We start from the raw sequence: 16,664 nt of genomic DNA, 5'->3' as shown, positions 1-16,664 counted from the left end.
GCCACTGCCACTAACCCAATCATATCCATACACAAAAGAACAAAATGCTTAAGCTAAAGTCATATCCCGTTAATTTATGCAAACTTAGCATAGCAATGCATTATTAGTATATAATGTGAAAGCAGTGTGGGGACTTTCAATTCCTTTTACCACTAATTTATCTCTTTCCCCTTTTCTTGATCCCACCTCACACCTTTCCTTTTATTTCTTATTTTTTCCCCTCACTTATAGTGGGGTGAAGTACAACATGGCTTTGCAGTTTGCACTGTATACACACTCATGAATGAATCTGTCCTCCCCATTTGGGGGTCCAAAAGAATTTCTTCTTTTTTCCCACTTCAGAAAAAAAGAAGGAAAAGCTATCAACTTGGTTTTAATTCTATTATCATCACAACTCAGTACGTGTATAGAAAGTGATATATAGCAGCATTGTGTCACCTCACACCGACGAACTACTGTGTCATTTTTCCCAAGTGAAACAATAGAAATAAATCATGGTAAATAAAATACTGATCCACTGCTAGTGCTAGCAAAAGCATAATATCTATCATGTCGCTATCAGCTTCCATTATCATCCAATACACAATTACACTTGACAGTGTGACACAGTAGAAGTAGGATCGTTCTATCTGCATCTCAATCATAGTTTATCTTTCTTCACTGTACTCTTCAAAATTCCGAGCTTTCAACAATTAAAAGCAAAAATATTGAAGTTCTGCGTGCTTCACGTCTTCCAGAAAATTACAAAATTATAACACCGTTTGATTAATTTCATGCCCCACTAACTGAAACACGACCACGATAACTCTAAATTATACTATCAAAACCAAGGTTGTAGTTCAAAGTTTTGTCTCAATCTTTAATATTGCGGCAAATTGTGACTGATGTGGCGATTGAAGTCATAATTGGAGAATGGAGACCCTTTTTAAAATCTTGATGAATACACACCAAACTATGGTCTAAAACTCTATGGACAACCCTATGTACACAGCAATCTTTGCAGAAGCAGAGTAAACATGAAAAGAAAAAAAAAAAGGAAAATATTTATTTATATATATTTTAAAAAAATGGGGTTGGAACTTGGAAGCCTATAATACGAGGATTGTAACTATATGGACATGACATGATCCTTAGGCAAAAGGTTGTGATCTACCAAGAATGAGCCTATTTGGATATAAATTTAGAAATGTTTTGAGAATTTCTTTACTATAAAATATAAATAATTTTTATTTTCAGTAGAGAAACACTCATAAATACTTCTGGTATATATATCCAAACACACTCAAAACTATGGAAATAAGTTGTAGCTTGTATCCAAAACTCAAAGAAAGAAGAGTTACAGATGAGAAGGTGACTCAGAAATGCTCTCCAAGTGAGGCCTCCACACAGCAACACGGCCTCTTCTTCTGTCTCTTTGCGTTGAGACCTTCTCGGAGAGTATATCAGTCAAGTAGCGATCGGAGACGAGAAAGCTAGTCATAGTCATGGACACGTTGGTGTTACTGTTATTCCTACTTCTCTCTCGGTGTTCCTTCTTCTTCTTCCTTCTCTGCTGGTTCATGTTCTTCTCAAGTGGAGGAGGAGGAGGAGGGAGTGGCATGAGGAAGTAAATCTTGCCACGTTGGAGCTCCGCGTCGGGAGGCACCACCACGATCTTGTGGACTCCGCCGCAGCCGGCAGCGTCGACGGCGGCTGAGGAGCATGGCTTCTTGAGGACGTGTTTGGGGTGTGCCTTCATGACATCGCTGGCCTTGATGGTGCCGGAGATTTCTTCTACTCGGCCATTGGAGTGCACTATGCGTATCACGTCGAGAGCCCCACATGGGAGGATGCAAGAGATGCAGCACCTTAAGCAGTTTCTCATGGCGTTTTCCCTCCCTTTTTTAGCATGAGGAGAGAAAGGTGGAGCAAGTGGAAATAATATACTGTGGTCTGTGGGGGAGAAAACGGGTTTCGCTCTTTCAGAATTCAGATTATGCCTTCTTTCTTTCTCTCTTTTTGCTTAGAGTGGGAATCGGTCGTATAAATGAAAATAAATCAATTCTCCATCAAAATCATCCATTTAAAGGTAAAATAAAATATAAGATTGTATTGTATGCAAATTACTTCTTTTAACTGTTTATAACTTATTTCATAAGCTACTTTAATTAATTTATAGAAATAAATTAGCTGGTAAACTATTATTTATTATTATTATTATTTTATTTAATTCAATTAATTAACTAATAAATTTTTTTCAAATTTTCAACTCTAACTTAACTTTAAATTATAAGTTTTTAGTTAATTTATAAATTAATTTTACCAAATACATCCTAAATTATTAACCTTTAGAATCATGATATTTCTTTTATATATATATATATATATATATATATATATATATATATATATATATAAATAGTGTGGGTGAATTAGTTCAATATACTCATAAGGACAATATAGGTCACCTAATCAACTTAAAAAAAAATTACCAAAGTATTTACATATTATTTATATATGTGGTCTTCAGATCAACAGTGAAAACTTAAATTCTTGTAAGATATTTACTAATATAAATATTATAAAGAATATATATGTCGATGATGAACTAATGATGTTAAATATTAAACAGTAAATTAATGAGATAATAAAATATACAAAATTTGGAAATTTGAGTAGTAAAATATATAAATTTAAAATAAGTTGACGTGTAAAATTTGTAAAATAAATGAGAGAAAAAAAGTGCAATTAAAAATAGTTAATTTTTCTTTTGTTGCTTTTGAATAGGTGGGAGGAATAGTTTCTCCGGTGCTAATTTGGGAGGAAATTCATGGTGTGAATAATTGCATAACACCCTGTTGTTTAGCTTTTGATACATTATTTAGGGACCCTACCCTCATCCCTCGAGCTAACTCTCTCTTTCCTTTATTGTGTTCAATAATATTAGGTCGCGGGACTGAGATTGGGATACTAATGGTATAATATTGAACGATGGGACTTGTTAGCAATCAAAAACTTAGGACCCCGTTTGAATATGTCATGAAAAGACATACGTGTCACAATAAGATGTTGACACTTGTAGACCCCATAATGAACATTAATTATTTTACACTAGAGTTTGGTTGAGAAGGGTGGTGGTGTAGGGTCCCCAAGTCAATGAGAGAGAAGAGAATGTGTTTTGTTTGGAGTGAAATGGGAGAATGAGAGCTGGGAAATGGGGTACAGCGGAGAGGAAGAGATCTTCTTTTGAGATGAGTTTGTGATCGTTCAATATCCCCAAGCAAGACCATGTGGATTGTGGTTTTCATTGGAAAGTGAAGTGTAATGGCTTTTAGGTTTGTGAAGTGCTTTGACTAAGGCCAATGTGTTTGTCTACTAGCCACATCGCCAAGAGCAACCCTTGCAATTGCTTTATCCGTTTCCTTTTCTTTCTTTTCATACATGGAATTTCACCATTTTTGCCACCTATCATACATTATACATTGAATTAAAGTCAAGTACACCAACTTTTCTATTCTGTCCATTAGTAGCATTACCATATTGACGAGGTAATGATAATAAGGCATAAACCTTAGAGTAATCATTGATATGGACATTTCTCCACCATACACTTTTTGACTCTATTAAGTACTATATTAATACTTGTTATTCCTCCGTTGTATGTATATTTTTCTTCTTACTGTTTCTTGGTTAAATCCGAAGTTTTCTAGCAATCATTTTCCTAAACATTATCAGTATGCAAAAGCTTCACAAGTAATTACTGTCATAGATCAAAGTGATAGTGATTGTTAGGTATTGTCACTCTGTAACGACTCATATGGGATTCATGCAAAATTAATGACACGGCTCAAATCAAAAGGGCTGTACCTCACTACAACACAAATGGTATTTAGTATCATTTGCAAAATGTTACTTAATTATGTATAAATATTACTAATTTATTTTAGTAACATATTATCAAATGTTATATATAGTCCATGTTGCTAAAGAATTTTAATAACATTTTTGCATAATTAGGTAACATTTTTTAAATGTTACCAAAATAATATTTTTGTAATATTTTAATAATTTTTTGTAACATTTTAATGATGTTGCCAATATTTTATTAATCTTATAAAATAATAATTAATTTTAATTTAAATATTAAAATAAATTATTATATTTTTATGTCTCTTAAACTTCTAAGAATTCCTTAAGTTTTTAGGGAAATACATTTTTAGTTAGTCACCACTAATTATATATAAAATATCAAATTTTATTTATCTTAAATATAACTATATGAGTATATATACTCTTTATAAATCATTAATCTATTCGATGTGGGACTTTAATTATGAGTTACAATTAGATATAAGAGAAATATACTTTTTTTTTACTCGATGTGGGACTTTAATTTTAGAAGCATTATAGTAACATTTTTCAAAAAATGTTGCAAAATAACTTCTGTAAAAATTTTTTACTCGATATGAGACTTTGATTTTAAAAACAATTAAAAAGTATAATATTGAAATAAAAAATGTTACTCTACCTATAATGACATTTTTCAAAAAAGTGTTACAAAATAACATTTATTTAATATATAGTAACATTTTGCTAAAAGATTAAAATCTAGGAGTGCCTATATGTTCCTCAGAAAGATACCTAATATCTATACTAGTAGGCTACACGACAAGAGATGTTACACTCATTTCCTAATTGTTCAACGTTTATAAACTATAAATAAGCGATAACATTTCAACTTCAAACATCATAGTTCTCTTTTAAAGACTCAACTAACTGAATGACACAGACACACTCAGAAACACGTTGTTTTTGTCATCAATGTCACCAAATTAGTATTGGATGGTGCCATTTTATTCTTTGTTATGCAAAGAGCGGTAGCTCAAACTTCAAAGAGGCTTTAAGTAAAAAACTTAAATTCAAAAGTAAGATAATGACATCCAAGAAAGTGATTTGTCCTAATCTCATACAGGAAGCTAGCAAGTTTAGGTTGATTGACATGATTTATATATATGTCATGTTGCTCTATGAATCTTTTTAATTAATAGGGAACCTTGTAAGATTTGGCAAAAGAAGAGATGCAGTTAAAACTATTTAATTACCCCTTAATTAATTTTAGTTATGTCCCATCCACATTAACGTGGCCCACTCTTTAATAGGTGCAGATGCAGATGTTAGTGGGCATCATGTGAGGCACTTAGGGATAGGGAGGGTCCAAAAGCTAGGCTTTCATATTCTACTTGCTATGTAATCTGTATCATCCAAATTTGGATGCTAAGTTAACCTTATGTTATATATTATGCGGATAAGACTGACTTAAGAATTTTACATATTCCCTCGTGAGTAGAGACGAGTTCTATTCCCCACGCAGCACTCGCATTCCTTTTTTCCATATTCCCTTTTTTTTAAATGTTATGTTTTGATCATTGACACATTTCCCCCTTTATGACCATCACACTGACAGGATATACATGAATCAGTTTCCCAAATTTATAAGTTTAAATAAATTTGCCAACTGCCAACTTATTTTAAGGTAAAAAAACATAGACTAGTAAACAATAATTGTGTGTTCGGGGATGAAGTATCTTATAAGTGGTGCACGCTGCACATTTATTTATTGTTGCATATGTTAATATTATTAGAGTAAACATTTAACTTAATTCTTGAATATGATAAGTATTGTCGTTTTAGTACGTGAATTTAATGAAATAAAAAAAAATAGTTTCTCAAACTATAATATTACATTTAATTAAGTTAAGCCCAATAATCTGATCAGACGTCTTGGGTAGGTCGGATTTCAGTTAAGTGGGTTGATGCAGCTTTGGATCTTTATTGGGCCAAATTACATTGTTTAAGCTTATCAAATGTTTTAGGTTTTTTAAATCAAAATTTTAAGTCTAATATACAAATGGGGCCTACATTATCTACAAAACCATTTAAATTTTCTCATTGTATTTATCTACTGGTCCAACTTGCATTACTGGCCCTTTTTATTTATACACCTACTGGACTTTTCAAAAATGGGCTTACATTTAAAGTGTTTAAATTGGGTTTAAATCTAACAAGGTTGAGATATAAGACACTTGAAGAGATTAAAATGTTAGAGCTTTGAACAATATCAAGTTTACACATTTTTAAAAAAATTGAAAATCATAGTAAACTTCTTTACATAAATTCAAATCAACGTATAAAATATTTTTATAATTATCTATCAATTTGAGTTAATAAAATAAAGTATCAAATATTTTTCATTTAAAAAATTATACTTATCTATGTATTAAGAACTTTAATTTAATTGTTAGATCGCTAAAATTTGATGTAGAGCATAAGTTACTGAATAAAGTAAATCTATCAAGACTTACTCTTAGAATAAATGGATACTCCAAGAGTAAGTTTACCTACACTTACTCCAAGTCTACTCTTACTCTTACTTTTAAAATAAATGGATCTCTCCTCATACATACTCTCTCTCTCTCTCTCTCACACACATATATAGGGAGAAAGAGTTAGGATTCATTGGCACCCGATGTAAGTCTAAATGCTTATATCAAATCTTATATCTTTAGTAATTTTTTGTATAATGCAAATTTAACAGATACAATTATTGAATCATGTGATATTATACTCAAGATCATATATATCAAATTTCACATTAAAGGTTATTTTTAGAATAAGTGAATCTTTCCATCTCTTTATATATATAAAGAGAGAGAAAAAGAAAGGGATTGAATTATTCCAAGAATAACTCTTAAAAAAGTTATCTCACTCAATAATTTATGGTGTATGTTGAATTTCAACAATACCATTAAATTAAAAATTCTTAATACATAAATTAAATTTACAATTTTTTAAAAAATTTAAAGACTATTTGATACGATTGTTTGAAATATCCCTTAGTAACATTTTTAAAAATATTGTTATAAATATATAACATGTTGATTAAAATTCTTAATTAATCACATAAATTTTATGTTATATTTGAAAAAAAAAATTATATTTGTAACAGTTACTCCTAATTTAACATTTTTCTAATTTTGCTTAAAAATACGAATTGTTGCGCGTGCTTGTGTTGTTTTAGTAAAAATCAAGTGAAATTACAGCTTACGGCACATAGTTTACTAATTACGTGTTTTTATCAGCTTATTAATTACAAAGTTAAAGTTTTAGAGATTTTGATGTAAATAATGATTTATACTAAAAAATGAAGATTAATCACTGTTGTTTACATCGAATATTTTTTATTAATATCATGATTTTTTAGAAGAAAAAAAACAGAGTAGTATTGTTATTTTACTTGCATGATTGCACATTTTTTTTCTGAATCACAAGCGAAATCCAAAATAACTTATTCAATACATTGCAGGTCTTGTACTCAAATGGTCCATATACTCGACACAGCATTCAAGATGACATATGTGATATAATTCTGGCCTTTTGTTTCCGGAAAAGTCTGCACCGTTAACATCATGGTTCAATCAATGAAGTATTATCCATTTTTTAATCTGCACAAGTCTTGGGGAATGATGAATCGTTGATAAGCAGATAGAGGCACATCACCTTCATCAGCGTAACGTCTTTTGATGATAAACCTGCACCTGTGCTATTTTTTATTTTAGGTTTTTGGCGGAAAATACAATGGCACCTGCAACAACACCACGTGCAATTTTACGATTTTTTTTTAAATATATTAGCATTCGTATTTTCACAAAGTGGTCGCTCTAACCACGTTAGTCCTGAAAAAATTAAACTAGTGAAGTTAAATTAGTTAAACCCTATATAAAACCCCAGAGAAGACATTTTATCCTTTTTTCTTCTTTGTCTGTTTGGTATCCATTTTTTTTATGTAATTTTTTCTTCTTTCTCCACCTCCAAATATGAATTTACGTTAAAATTAATATTTATTACTTATAGTTAAATGTAAAAATTCATGTGAAGACTCGAATGCAAACATACACTTAGACATGAACAAAATCACGCTCAAGAACATACCCATGAAGAAGTCATAATAGTTGGTAGTTAACAGAAGGGCACCTACATGCGGAGATGGACATGGTTTTTTCTGTCATAATTATCGTGAATGAGAGTTTTCCATTATAATTGTAATGTTATAAGGTTTGTTCATCCAACCATATTACATATTCAAAAAATGATGTATATATATAGGCGCCTCTTATCTACTTGACACTTACTGATAGAAAAGAGAAAAAAGACGATAAGTATAAGAGTTAATCACATATACATAGTCAGTATAAAGTTTTTTATACCGTTAATCAATTATATTTTTTAATTGTATCATGTCACTATAAATACATTTATTTTTAATAGTGACATGACATAATTAAAAGATATAATTGGTTGTTAGTGTAAAAAAATTTTACACTGACAGTATATAGGTGATTAACTCTAAGTATAACATATATGAATGTTACTGGATTAAAAAAGAAAAAAGAAAGTTAAATTAAGGTTTTTTTTATTATTTTTATGATATCGATAATTTTAAGAGTTTCCCGACTTAATTGATATTAATAAAACTTTATAAGAAAGTTAAATTAAGTTTTTTTTTTTTTATCATTTCAAAATCTTTTGATCTCTATAATAGGTTCCTTTTTTCTCTTTATGATAGATCAAAAAACGATCATGAATCTTTTAAGATATAAGTTTTAATGACAACAAATTTAATTATTTTTCAAATCATAGTATAAGACAAATTAATGTAGACAATTAGTTATAATGACATATAGTCTCTCAGATAAATTATTTCATTAGTAAGATGGATGCATTTAATATATATCATTTATGATATTTGATAACCAAATTATTTTTGTCTATGATATTTCTTAACAAGTCAAAAATAATATAAAAAAAACTTGGCACTCAAAAAGGAACAAAGACATTTGTGTCAATAAAAGAACAAACAAATCTCTCGAAACATGCGAAATCTCAAAAAGGTCATTTATGTTTGACACACACAATAGTTCATTTTATTCGATATCATAAAGGTGATAAATAGTCTTCTTGATCAAATAAAAAGTGACAATTTGGTGAAACACATTTAATGTTCACATTAAATGCACCAATAAGCACCTCTTCTCCATGAAAGAAATATGAAAATAAACAAAGCAAGCTAGTGAAAGATGCTCAAGAATCTGAAACAATCATCTTTACGAAACACCTATATTAAGAAGCTTGGAGATTCATAAAGATGAGAGAAAGAGTATGAAAAAGTAATTTATAGTGATAAATAATATGAAAAAAATTTTGTGACATCAACAACGTTTATATAAGTTCTATGTCGAGTTAAAATATATTTTTTTAAAGGTTTAAATATATTTTTAGTCTATCAAATTTAAGATAAATTTATTTTTGGTTTCTCAAATTTAAAATTATTTTTATTTAATTTATGTAATTTTGAAAAATCTGGTTTAGTCTTTCATATCATCAATAACATATCTAAAAGTGACAAATTGAAACAGTTATGTAGTGTCAGTTGAGTTTAAGAGACACCGGTAAGCATGCGACAATATTTGACAATTCTACATCAAATTAAAATATATTTTTAAGGTTTAAATATATTTTTAGTATCTCAAATTTAAGATAAATTTCTTTTTTGTTTCTCAAATTTAAAATTGTTTTATTTCATTTATGTAATTTTGAAAAATCTACTTTAGTCCTTCATGTCATCAATAACATATTTGAAAGTGACAAATTAAAATAATTATGCAATATCAGTTAGTTTAAGAGACATTATTAAATATGCGATAATATTGATAGATTCCTCAATAAAATTTGAGTTTAAGAATTAAAATAAGATATTTTAAAATTATAAGATTAAAAATAATTTTAAATTTGAGAAAAAGATAAATTTATTTTAAATTTGAGGAATTGAAAATATTTTAAATTTTTTTAGTTATATAAAAGACTCTTACACAGCTGAAAAGTGAAATCAGAGCTTACTGCAAAGTTGATTTAAAGTGTATTTTTATCATCTTATGTCAAAGTTAAAGTAGTTTTAGAGGTTTTGATGAAACAACTTTTTCCCAAAATAATCTATATATACATTTATAAGTTATGGCAATGTGTGTCTGAAATTTAAGTAAGTAGACGTATTTAATAGCAATGTGTCTTCTTCTTCTTCTTTTTTTTAATCAAATAGCAATGTGTCTTTAGATTATCATATCTTAATTTTTCTTGAGGATATATTTTTTTTTATTGTATATTCTTCGTGGGATTCGATTGCAATAATTAGACTCATTTATGCATTATTTGCTTAAGGTGGTTTTGAAAAGAAAAAAGTAGGACAGAAATAAATGTGAAAGATAACGAAGTTTCTATTGTTCAGAAAGGGTGAAAAGTAGGAGAAAAGAAAAAAAATTACGATCCACAAAGAAAATGAAGAGATTTGGTGGGAGAAGTAAAAGGGAAATAGTAGGTTGAAAATTGAAATAATATACTTATTATTTTCTTATTAAAGATATATAAATATGTCCTTATAACACATTCACTATTATTTTTCTTCTATTTATTTTTTTTACTTCTAATGATCCAAAAATTTTAAAATTTACATATTTTCTTCTTTCTTGTACTCCTTTATTCTAAAAAAAATATAATTGTCATCTAAACAAAGTATTAGGTTATCTTAATGTATTTTGTGTCTATTTTTTTTTAATTATATAGGAAATGAAAGTTAAAGATTTGCACAAAGTGACCAAATAACATGATCTTTTTAAAATTAAACTCTTTTTTTATGAATAAATAGATTTTTTCATTAATAAAAACTATTTTGTATTCTTTTCATTTAGTGCTTGAATAATTTGAAATGTTGATTTCTTTGGTTAATTTGATGTGAAGTAGGATATTTTTTAAAATTTTACCCCATTATAACCATTCTCTCAAGTCAATTAAATCGCATCTTCAATAACAAAAATTGCGTTTCATAAGTGCAAATTAATTTTTGGTTATTTATTAGTTTTGAACCATATCCAAGAGAAAAAAAAAAAATTGCACTTCCTGGACAGTTGACTTAAGCTTCCTTTTAGCAGCTTATTTCAAAGTTAAATCAAGTTTAGGTAATATTAATTAATAAGCATTTAATTGCAGTGTACTGTGTCGGGTTTGGTTTATTATCATGTGACTGGGAGTCTTTCCTTGAAGAGAACTTTATACACTTTTTGTATACTTTCTGATTCAATTACAATAGTCAGACTCGTTTAGATTATTCGGCAGGGCCAAAATAACTATAGCATGATGCATATACAATGATGTATATAACTTTTTTATAAAATAAAATAAAATGGGACATGCGAAATGAAAGGAACAAAATGCATTCTAATTAAGGTAATAGGGTAATATATATGGCTAACAATTCTTTCATCTTCATTTCACTGCATGTCTTCTAATTCTTTAAAGAGGTTTTGATTTTTTTTTGGGCCTTTTTGGGGCATCTTCATTTCACTTCATAGATGTTATGTTTTGTAAACATAATGGGCCTTTTGGCCCAACAGAACAAACCAACAATATGTTTTTGTTAAATAATATTAGGGTATAAACACACATCCACTCTCCTATAAACACACTCCCTTTTTAAAAAAATATATATAAAATGTCTAAATTACCCTTTTTAAAAAAATTTTTTCTAAATTTACACCTCCCTTCCCCGCACCCCACACTCCACATCCCGCTTCTTCCCAAAGTCTCTTTTCGCTCAATGTCATTAAGTAATATACTTTTACAGTCATTCTGAATAGAAAAAAGGACTAGCCCCACCATAACCAGCATAAGAAAGGCTCTTTTACAATCATTAGCATTCCGGAAAGTACTTTTACAGTCATTAGCATTCCGGAAAGTACTTTCCGGAATAGTAAAATTATTGTTCATATAATTCCGGAAAGAACTTTCCGTAATAGTAACTTCAATATTATGGAAAGTACTTTCCGGAATTATGTAACAAAACATTTCCGGAAAATACTTTCCGGAATAAGAATTTAATATTATGGAAAGTATTTTCTGGAACATTTTTATATAATTTCGGAAAGAACTTTCCGTAACAGTAAGAAGAAGAAGAAGAGGAGTGCCAGAAAGAGAAAGAAGAGGGGTGTGCGAGGTGCGGGAAAAAAGAAGAAGAAGAGGTGTGCCACAAAGAGAAAGAAGAGGGGTGCGCAATGTCAGCAGGTGGTCTTGTAAGAGAAAGACTCTTACTTGTTCTATGGAAAGAAACACTAGTATAAAAATGACTTTTAAAATCGGAGTTTTAAAATCAGTCATAAGGTAGTCATTTTAAAAGTGACGCGGTGACCTGTACTGCAACAGAACGGGCCGTTCTTCGTGCAAAACGGCCCGTTCTGGTGTCGTTCCAGACTAAAGTTTACATACAGATACATGATAAGGAGGGTGCGGGGAAGGGATGTGTAAATTTAAGAATTTCATTTTTTTAAAGGGTAATTTAGATATTTTATATATTTTTTTTAAAAAAAATGGTGTATTTATACGAGAGTGGAGGTGTGTTTATCATCTGCAAAAAAAAAAAAAAAAAAAAGTCAACTTATAAAAACTATATAAAAAAAAAGTATTTTAACCTATATTTTATTAATAAAGTAAGTTACTAACTAAGTGGACGTTAATTTTCCTGAACCACTCGTCATAAGCGAATCTTATAAATTTAAATTCCGCTGGTTGTTTACCTAACTGGGCATGCTGCATTAACATTACTTTTTAATATCATGAACCTAAATTAAAAATTAAAGCATTTTATTCAATAAAAGGTTTATTATGTCAAAATTCATAAGTAATTTAAATATTAAATAAAGTATGTTTAATTTTAATTAATATTTTGTACCACATTTTATTTTTGGTGAAAATATTGTGTACCATATATGTACTTGGAAGCAGACAAATAGAACACATATTATTATACAGTACATTTGTCATAAATAATTAACTGAAACGGTGCGGTTGGTGGTACTGTGGTGTCCTCTCAAAGAAATAATTTACTCATTTCAGTAAACAGAGAAAACAAAATTATGAAGAAACTTCAGCTGCACTGTCCTTCCGTGGCCAAAGTCAGTGATTAATTACGTCACAATTCAACCAATCCAAACTCACCTACCAAAAATAACAATTATAGTATATGGAAAATACATTAAAATTAAGAAAAAATACCTATTATCTATAGACTTTTTTATATCAGTTTTATTTAATAAGTAAAATATTTTTGGTTGGTCTAGATATTTCTGGCCAAAAGTAATGATTGATACATATAAATGTTTGTGACTTTCACCCACACTTTCTTGTCAACTTTTTTAATGTTGAATAAAATTCATTCAAAGTCAAGATTTTATGAAATAAGTAAATTATTTTACTAGTCTCTCTTAATCATTTAGAGGTATAGCATATATATATATATATATATATATATATATATATATATATATATATTAATTTCTAATATTAGTAAGAGAATTTTAGAGGAAATATTAATCGTATTTTTTAAAAATATCAAAATTCATTGAAGTTATTAACTTTTTCATAAATTTTTTTTTACAAATATACACTATATATTTTCGAAAGAAAGTTAAATTACTTTTTAAGTACTTATAATTTACTTACTTTATTTCTTATTTTTATTTTTTATAATTTAAAATAGACAATTTTAGTTATATATTTATCTTTATCAATCATTTTTAGTCTTTATAATTTAAGATATATTCTTTTAATAAGTTTTAGTATCTCTTATTTTTTTTTTTGTAACGTTATCTTTTTTATATTGACTTAATAAAATTTTTAAATTTTGTGAGAGTAAAAAAAAATTCAATAATAAGTATTTTAAATGAGGGTACAAAAGGCATAAAGTGACAAAGACAGGATCAGTCTTGAGTTTTTTAAGGCCTTGGATGAATAAAAAAAATGATATCTTCAATTATTTGAGTATTATTTATCTATCTTTCTCGTATTTTTTTAATATAAAATTATTGGGATAACAAAAGTATTCCTATGAACATTAACAATAGGCAAGTACATTCCATTTTAGGATTATTTTTTAGTAATTTATCTCGTGAATCACTTTTTGGGTTATTTCATCTTATTGGAACCTAAATGTCTAATAAATTATACTGACTAGTTTATTCAACAAAGATATGTTCATTTTCATCATTAAAATATTTAATTTCATTATGATAATTATCTTTGTTTTTAGTATTTTTAACTAAAATATCAAGCTTTTCATTATTTTTTATATAGTTTTTCATTCTCAAAATTTTAAACAATCTAAATTATTTAAATTTGTAGTCTAGATTATTTAAATTTGCATCATTTTGAAGAATAAATATAATATGTTTAACAAAAAAAATTATTAGAGCACTCTTTCGAGAATCAACATCAATTTGTTTCTTTCTTTTTCATTTTTTTGGGTATTATCTTTCTTTTTCGTTTTAAATTACTATGAGGTTATTTCTTAGATAATATGTTCAAACTCAAACAAGTAGACAAGTATAGAGAAAAAAAAACTAAATTATAATTTATGGATCAAATAATGAGCCTTTAATAATTAAATGATAATGAGATAAAACAGTAGTACCTAGTTGTTTATTTTTAAACATTCACTTTGAATTGTCAAATTATTGTAACAACAAAAAACATAACAATAACAAGACACAAATAAGTTTATAGTAGCTAACCTATGGATGTTCGCAATTTGATTTTAACATTTTAAAAGAGCATAAGATGTCATATTACTTTTTGGCAGGCAAACCAAATTGTTCAAGTATTAAATGAATAGAGTATCGATCCCTCAAAGACTTGTGTAATATTTTGTAACTAATTCAAATTCTTTTATTCTTTTAACTATATATCAAAGGACTCAAATATTCATAAAACTTTGTTGATAAAAATTAATAAAGTAAATAACTTTTAAGCCTCTTAAAAAGAAAACACAAAAATGTTATTCAAATAATATAATATGCTACTGTTAAATTTCATAAAACTCTCCAAATTTCAAAAGGTAGAATATATAATATCTTTGAACTTCAAAATCAAGTCTAATCGTAAATTTTTTCTTATCCCTAATCCTTTTTTAAAAAAAGAAGAACTAAATCCCTTTATTTTGTGTCAATCCCTTGATCATTTAACAAAGTGACTTGCATTAAGTGTCATTTTCTAAGATATTAAAGTCCTACATTCATTATTTCATTAGATACATTACTTTTGTTTAAGATTAAGAAAACATTTTCTAATGACAATCCAAATCATAAAATAAAATACGAATGATCATATCATTACAAACATTAAATATAAAAATAAATGCCTTGATATTGAAGTACAAAAACATCTATATTCATCTCAATAAATGCATGAAAATGAGTTTTATTAGAGCATCTACGATGGGAATTGCTTATAAGCAACTCCCAACCACTTTAAATGAGTTTCACTGTGTCACGTCATTCATAAACAACTCATATTATATTTTTACAACTTTTGCTCCAATGAAAATTGCTTATAAGCACCCCTACTTTTTTACAACTCATACTACACTTTTTAACACCTCATACTATATTTTATGATAAATTTTTATAAAATTAATTATTATAAATAATATATAAATATAAATAATTAACAAAACAAATTACATAATTAAAAAATTACAATAATAAAAAAATATAAAAAATTACAATAATAAAAATTATAATTAAAAAATTACAATAATAAAATAATATTAAAAATTACAATAATAAAATAATATTAAAAATTCTCCTCAGTCTCTCTTTCTCTCAAACTCTCAAATTCCATCTCTCTTTCTCTCTATTTGCTGAGCCGCGCATGCGGGGGAGGGGGTTCAGGTCGACAGCTGCGCGCGCAGGGGTAGGGGGTTCCGGTCGGCAGCCGCGCGTAGGGGGAGGGGGGTTCCGGTCGGCAACCGCGCGCAGGGGGAAGGGGTTCCGGTCGGAGCCGCGCGCGCAGGGGGAGGGGGTCTGGTCAGAGCTGCGTGCAGGGGGAGGGGGTCCGGTCGAGAGCTGCGCGCGGGGAAGGGGTTCGCGCGGGGAGGGGGTTCTGGCGCGGGGGCTGTCGGGACTGGTTGTTTGGAGGGTTCCACGTAGATCCGATTCAACCAATCAAATGCCTCTTCTCAGTGCTAAGCTCCGTTGCTTGTAGAAGCAACAAAGAAATTTTTTTTAGCAACTCCGTTGCCACGTAAGATCACTCCAACGGGAGTTGCTTACAAGAACCGTTCCTTAACAATAAGCAACCCACTAAGCACCTCCCATTGGAGGTGCTCTTAGAGCATCTACAATGGGAGTTGCTTATAAGCAACTCCCAATCACTTTAAATGGGTCTCACTGTGCCACGTCACTCATAAGCAACTCATACTATATTTTTACAATTTTTGCTCCAATGGAAATTGCTTATAAGCACCCCTACTTTTTTACAACTCATACTATACTTTTTGACACCTCACACTACATTTTATGATATTTTTATAAAATTAATTATTATAAATAATATATAAATATAAATAATTAACAAACAAATTACATAATTAAAAAATTACAATAATAAAAAAATACCAAAAATTACAATAATAAAAATTACAATTAAAAAATTACAATAATAAAATAATATTAAAAATTACAATAATAAAAATTACAATAATAAAAATTACAATAAAAAATTACAATAATCAAAAAATTGCAACGGCT

General features: G+C 28.6%; 1 protein-coding gene across 1 annotated transcript; it reads right to left on the bottom strand.

Moving 5' to 3' along the window:
* Positions 1-543: 543 nt before the first annotated feature.
* LOC109788246 (phosphatidylinositol 4-phosphate 5-kinase MSS4-like protein) lies at positions 544-2,037 on the bottom strand. Its single transcript, XM_020346927.3, has one exon. It carries the CDS (start codon positions 1,862-1,864, stop codon positions 1,337-1,339), a length of 528 nt encoding a protein of 175 aa, XP_020202516.1. The 5' UTR covers positions 1,865-2,037; the 3' UTR covers positions 544-1,336.
* Positions 2,038-16,664: the final 14,627 nt, after the last annotated feature.

The sequence above is a fragment of the Cajanus cajan genome, chromosome 2, assembly GCF_000230855.2.
Source record: "Cajanus cajan strain Asha chromosome 2, NIPB_CcT2T_4, whole genome shotgun sequence".
Lineage (NCBI taxonomy): Eukaryota > Viridiplantae > Streptophyta > Magnoliopsida > Fabales > Fabaceae > Cajanus > Cajanus cajan.
The sequence above is the reverse complement of the archived record's forward strand: the minus strand, read 5'-3'. Positions and strand labels throughout refer to the sequence as shown.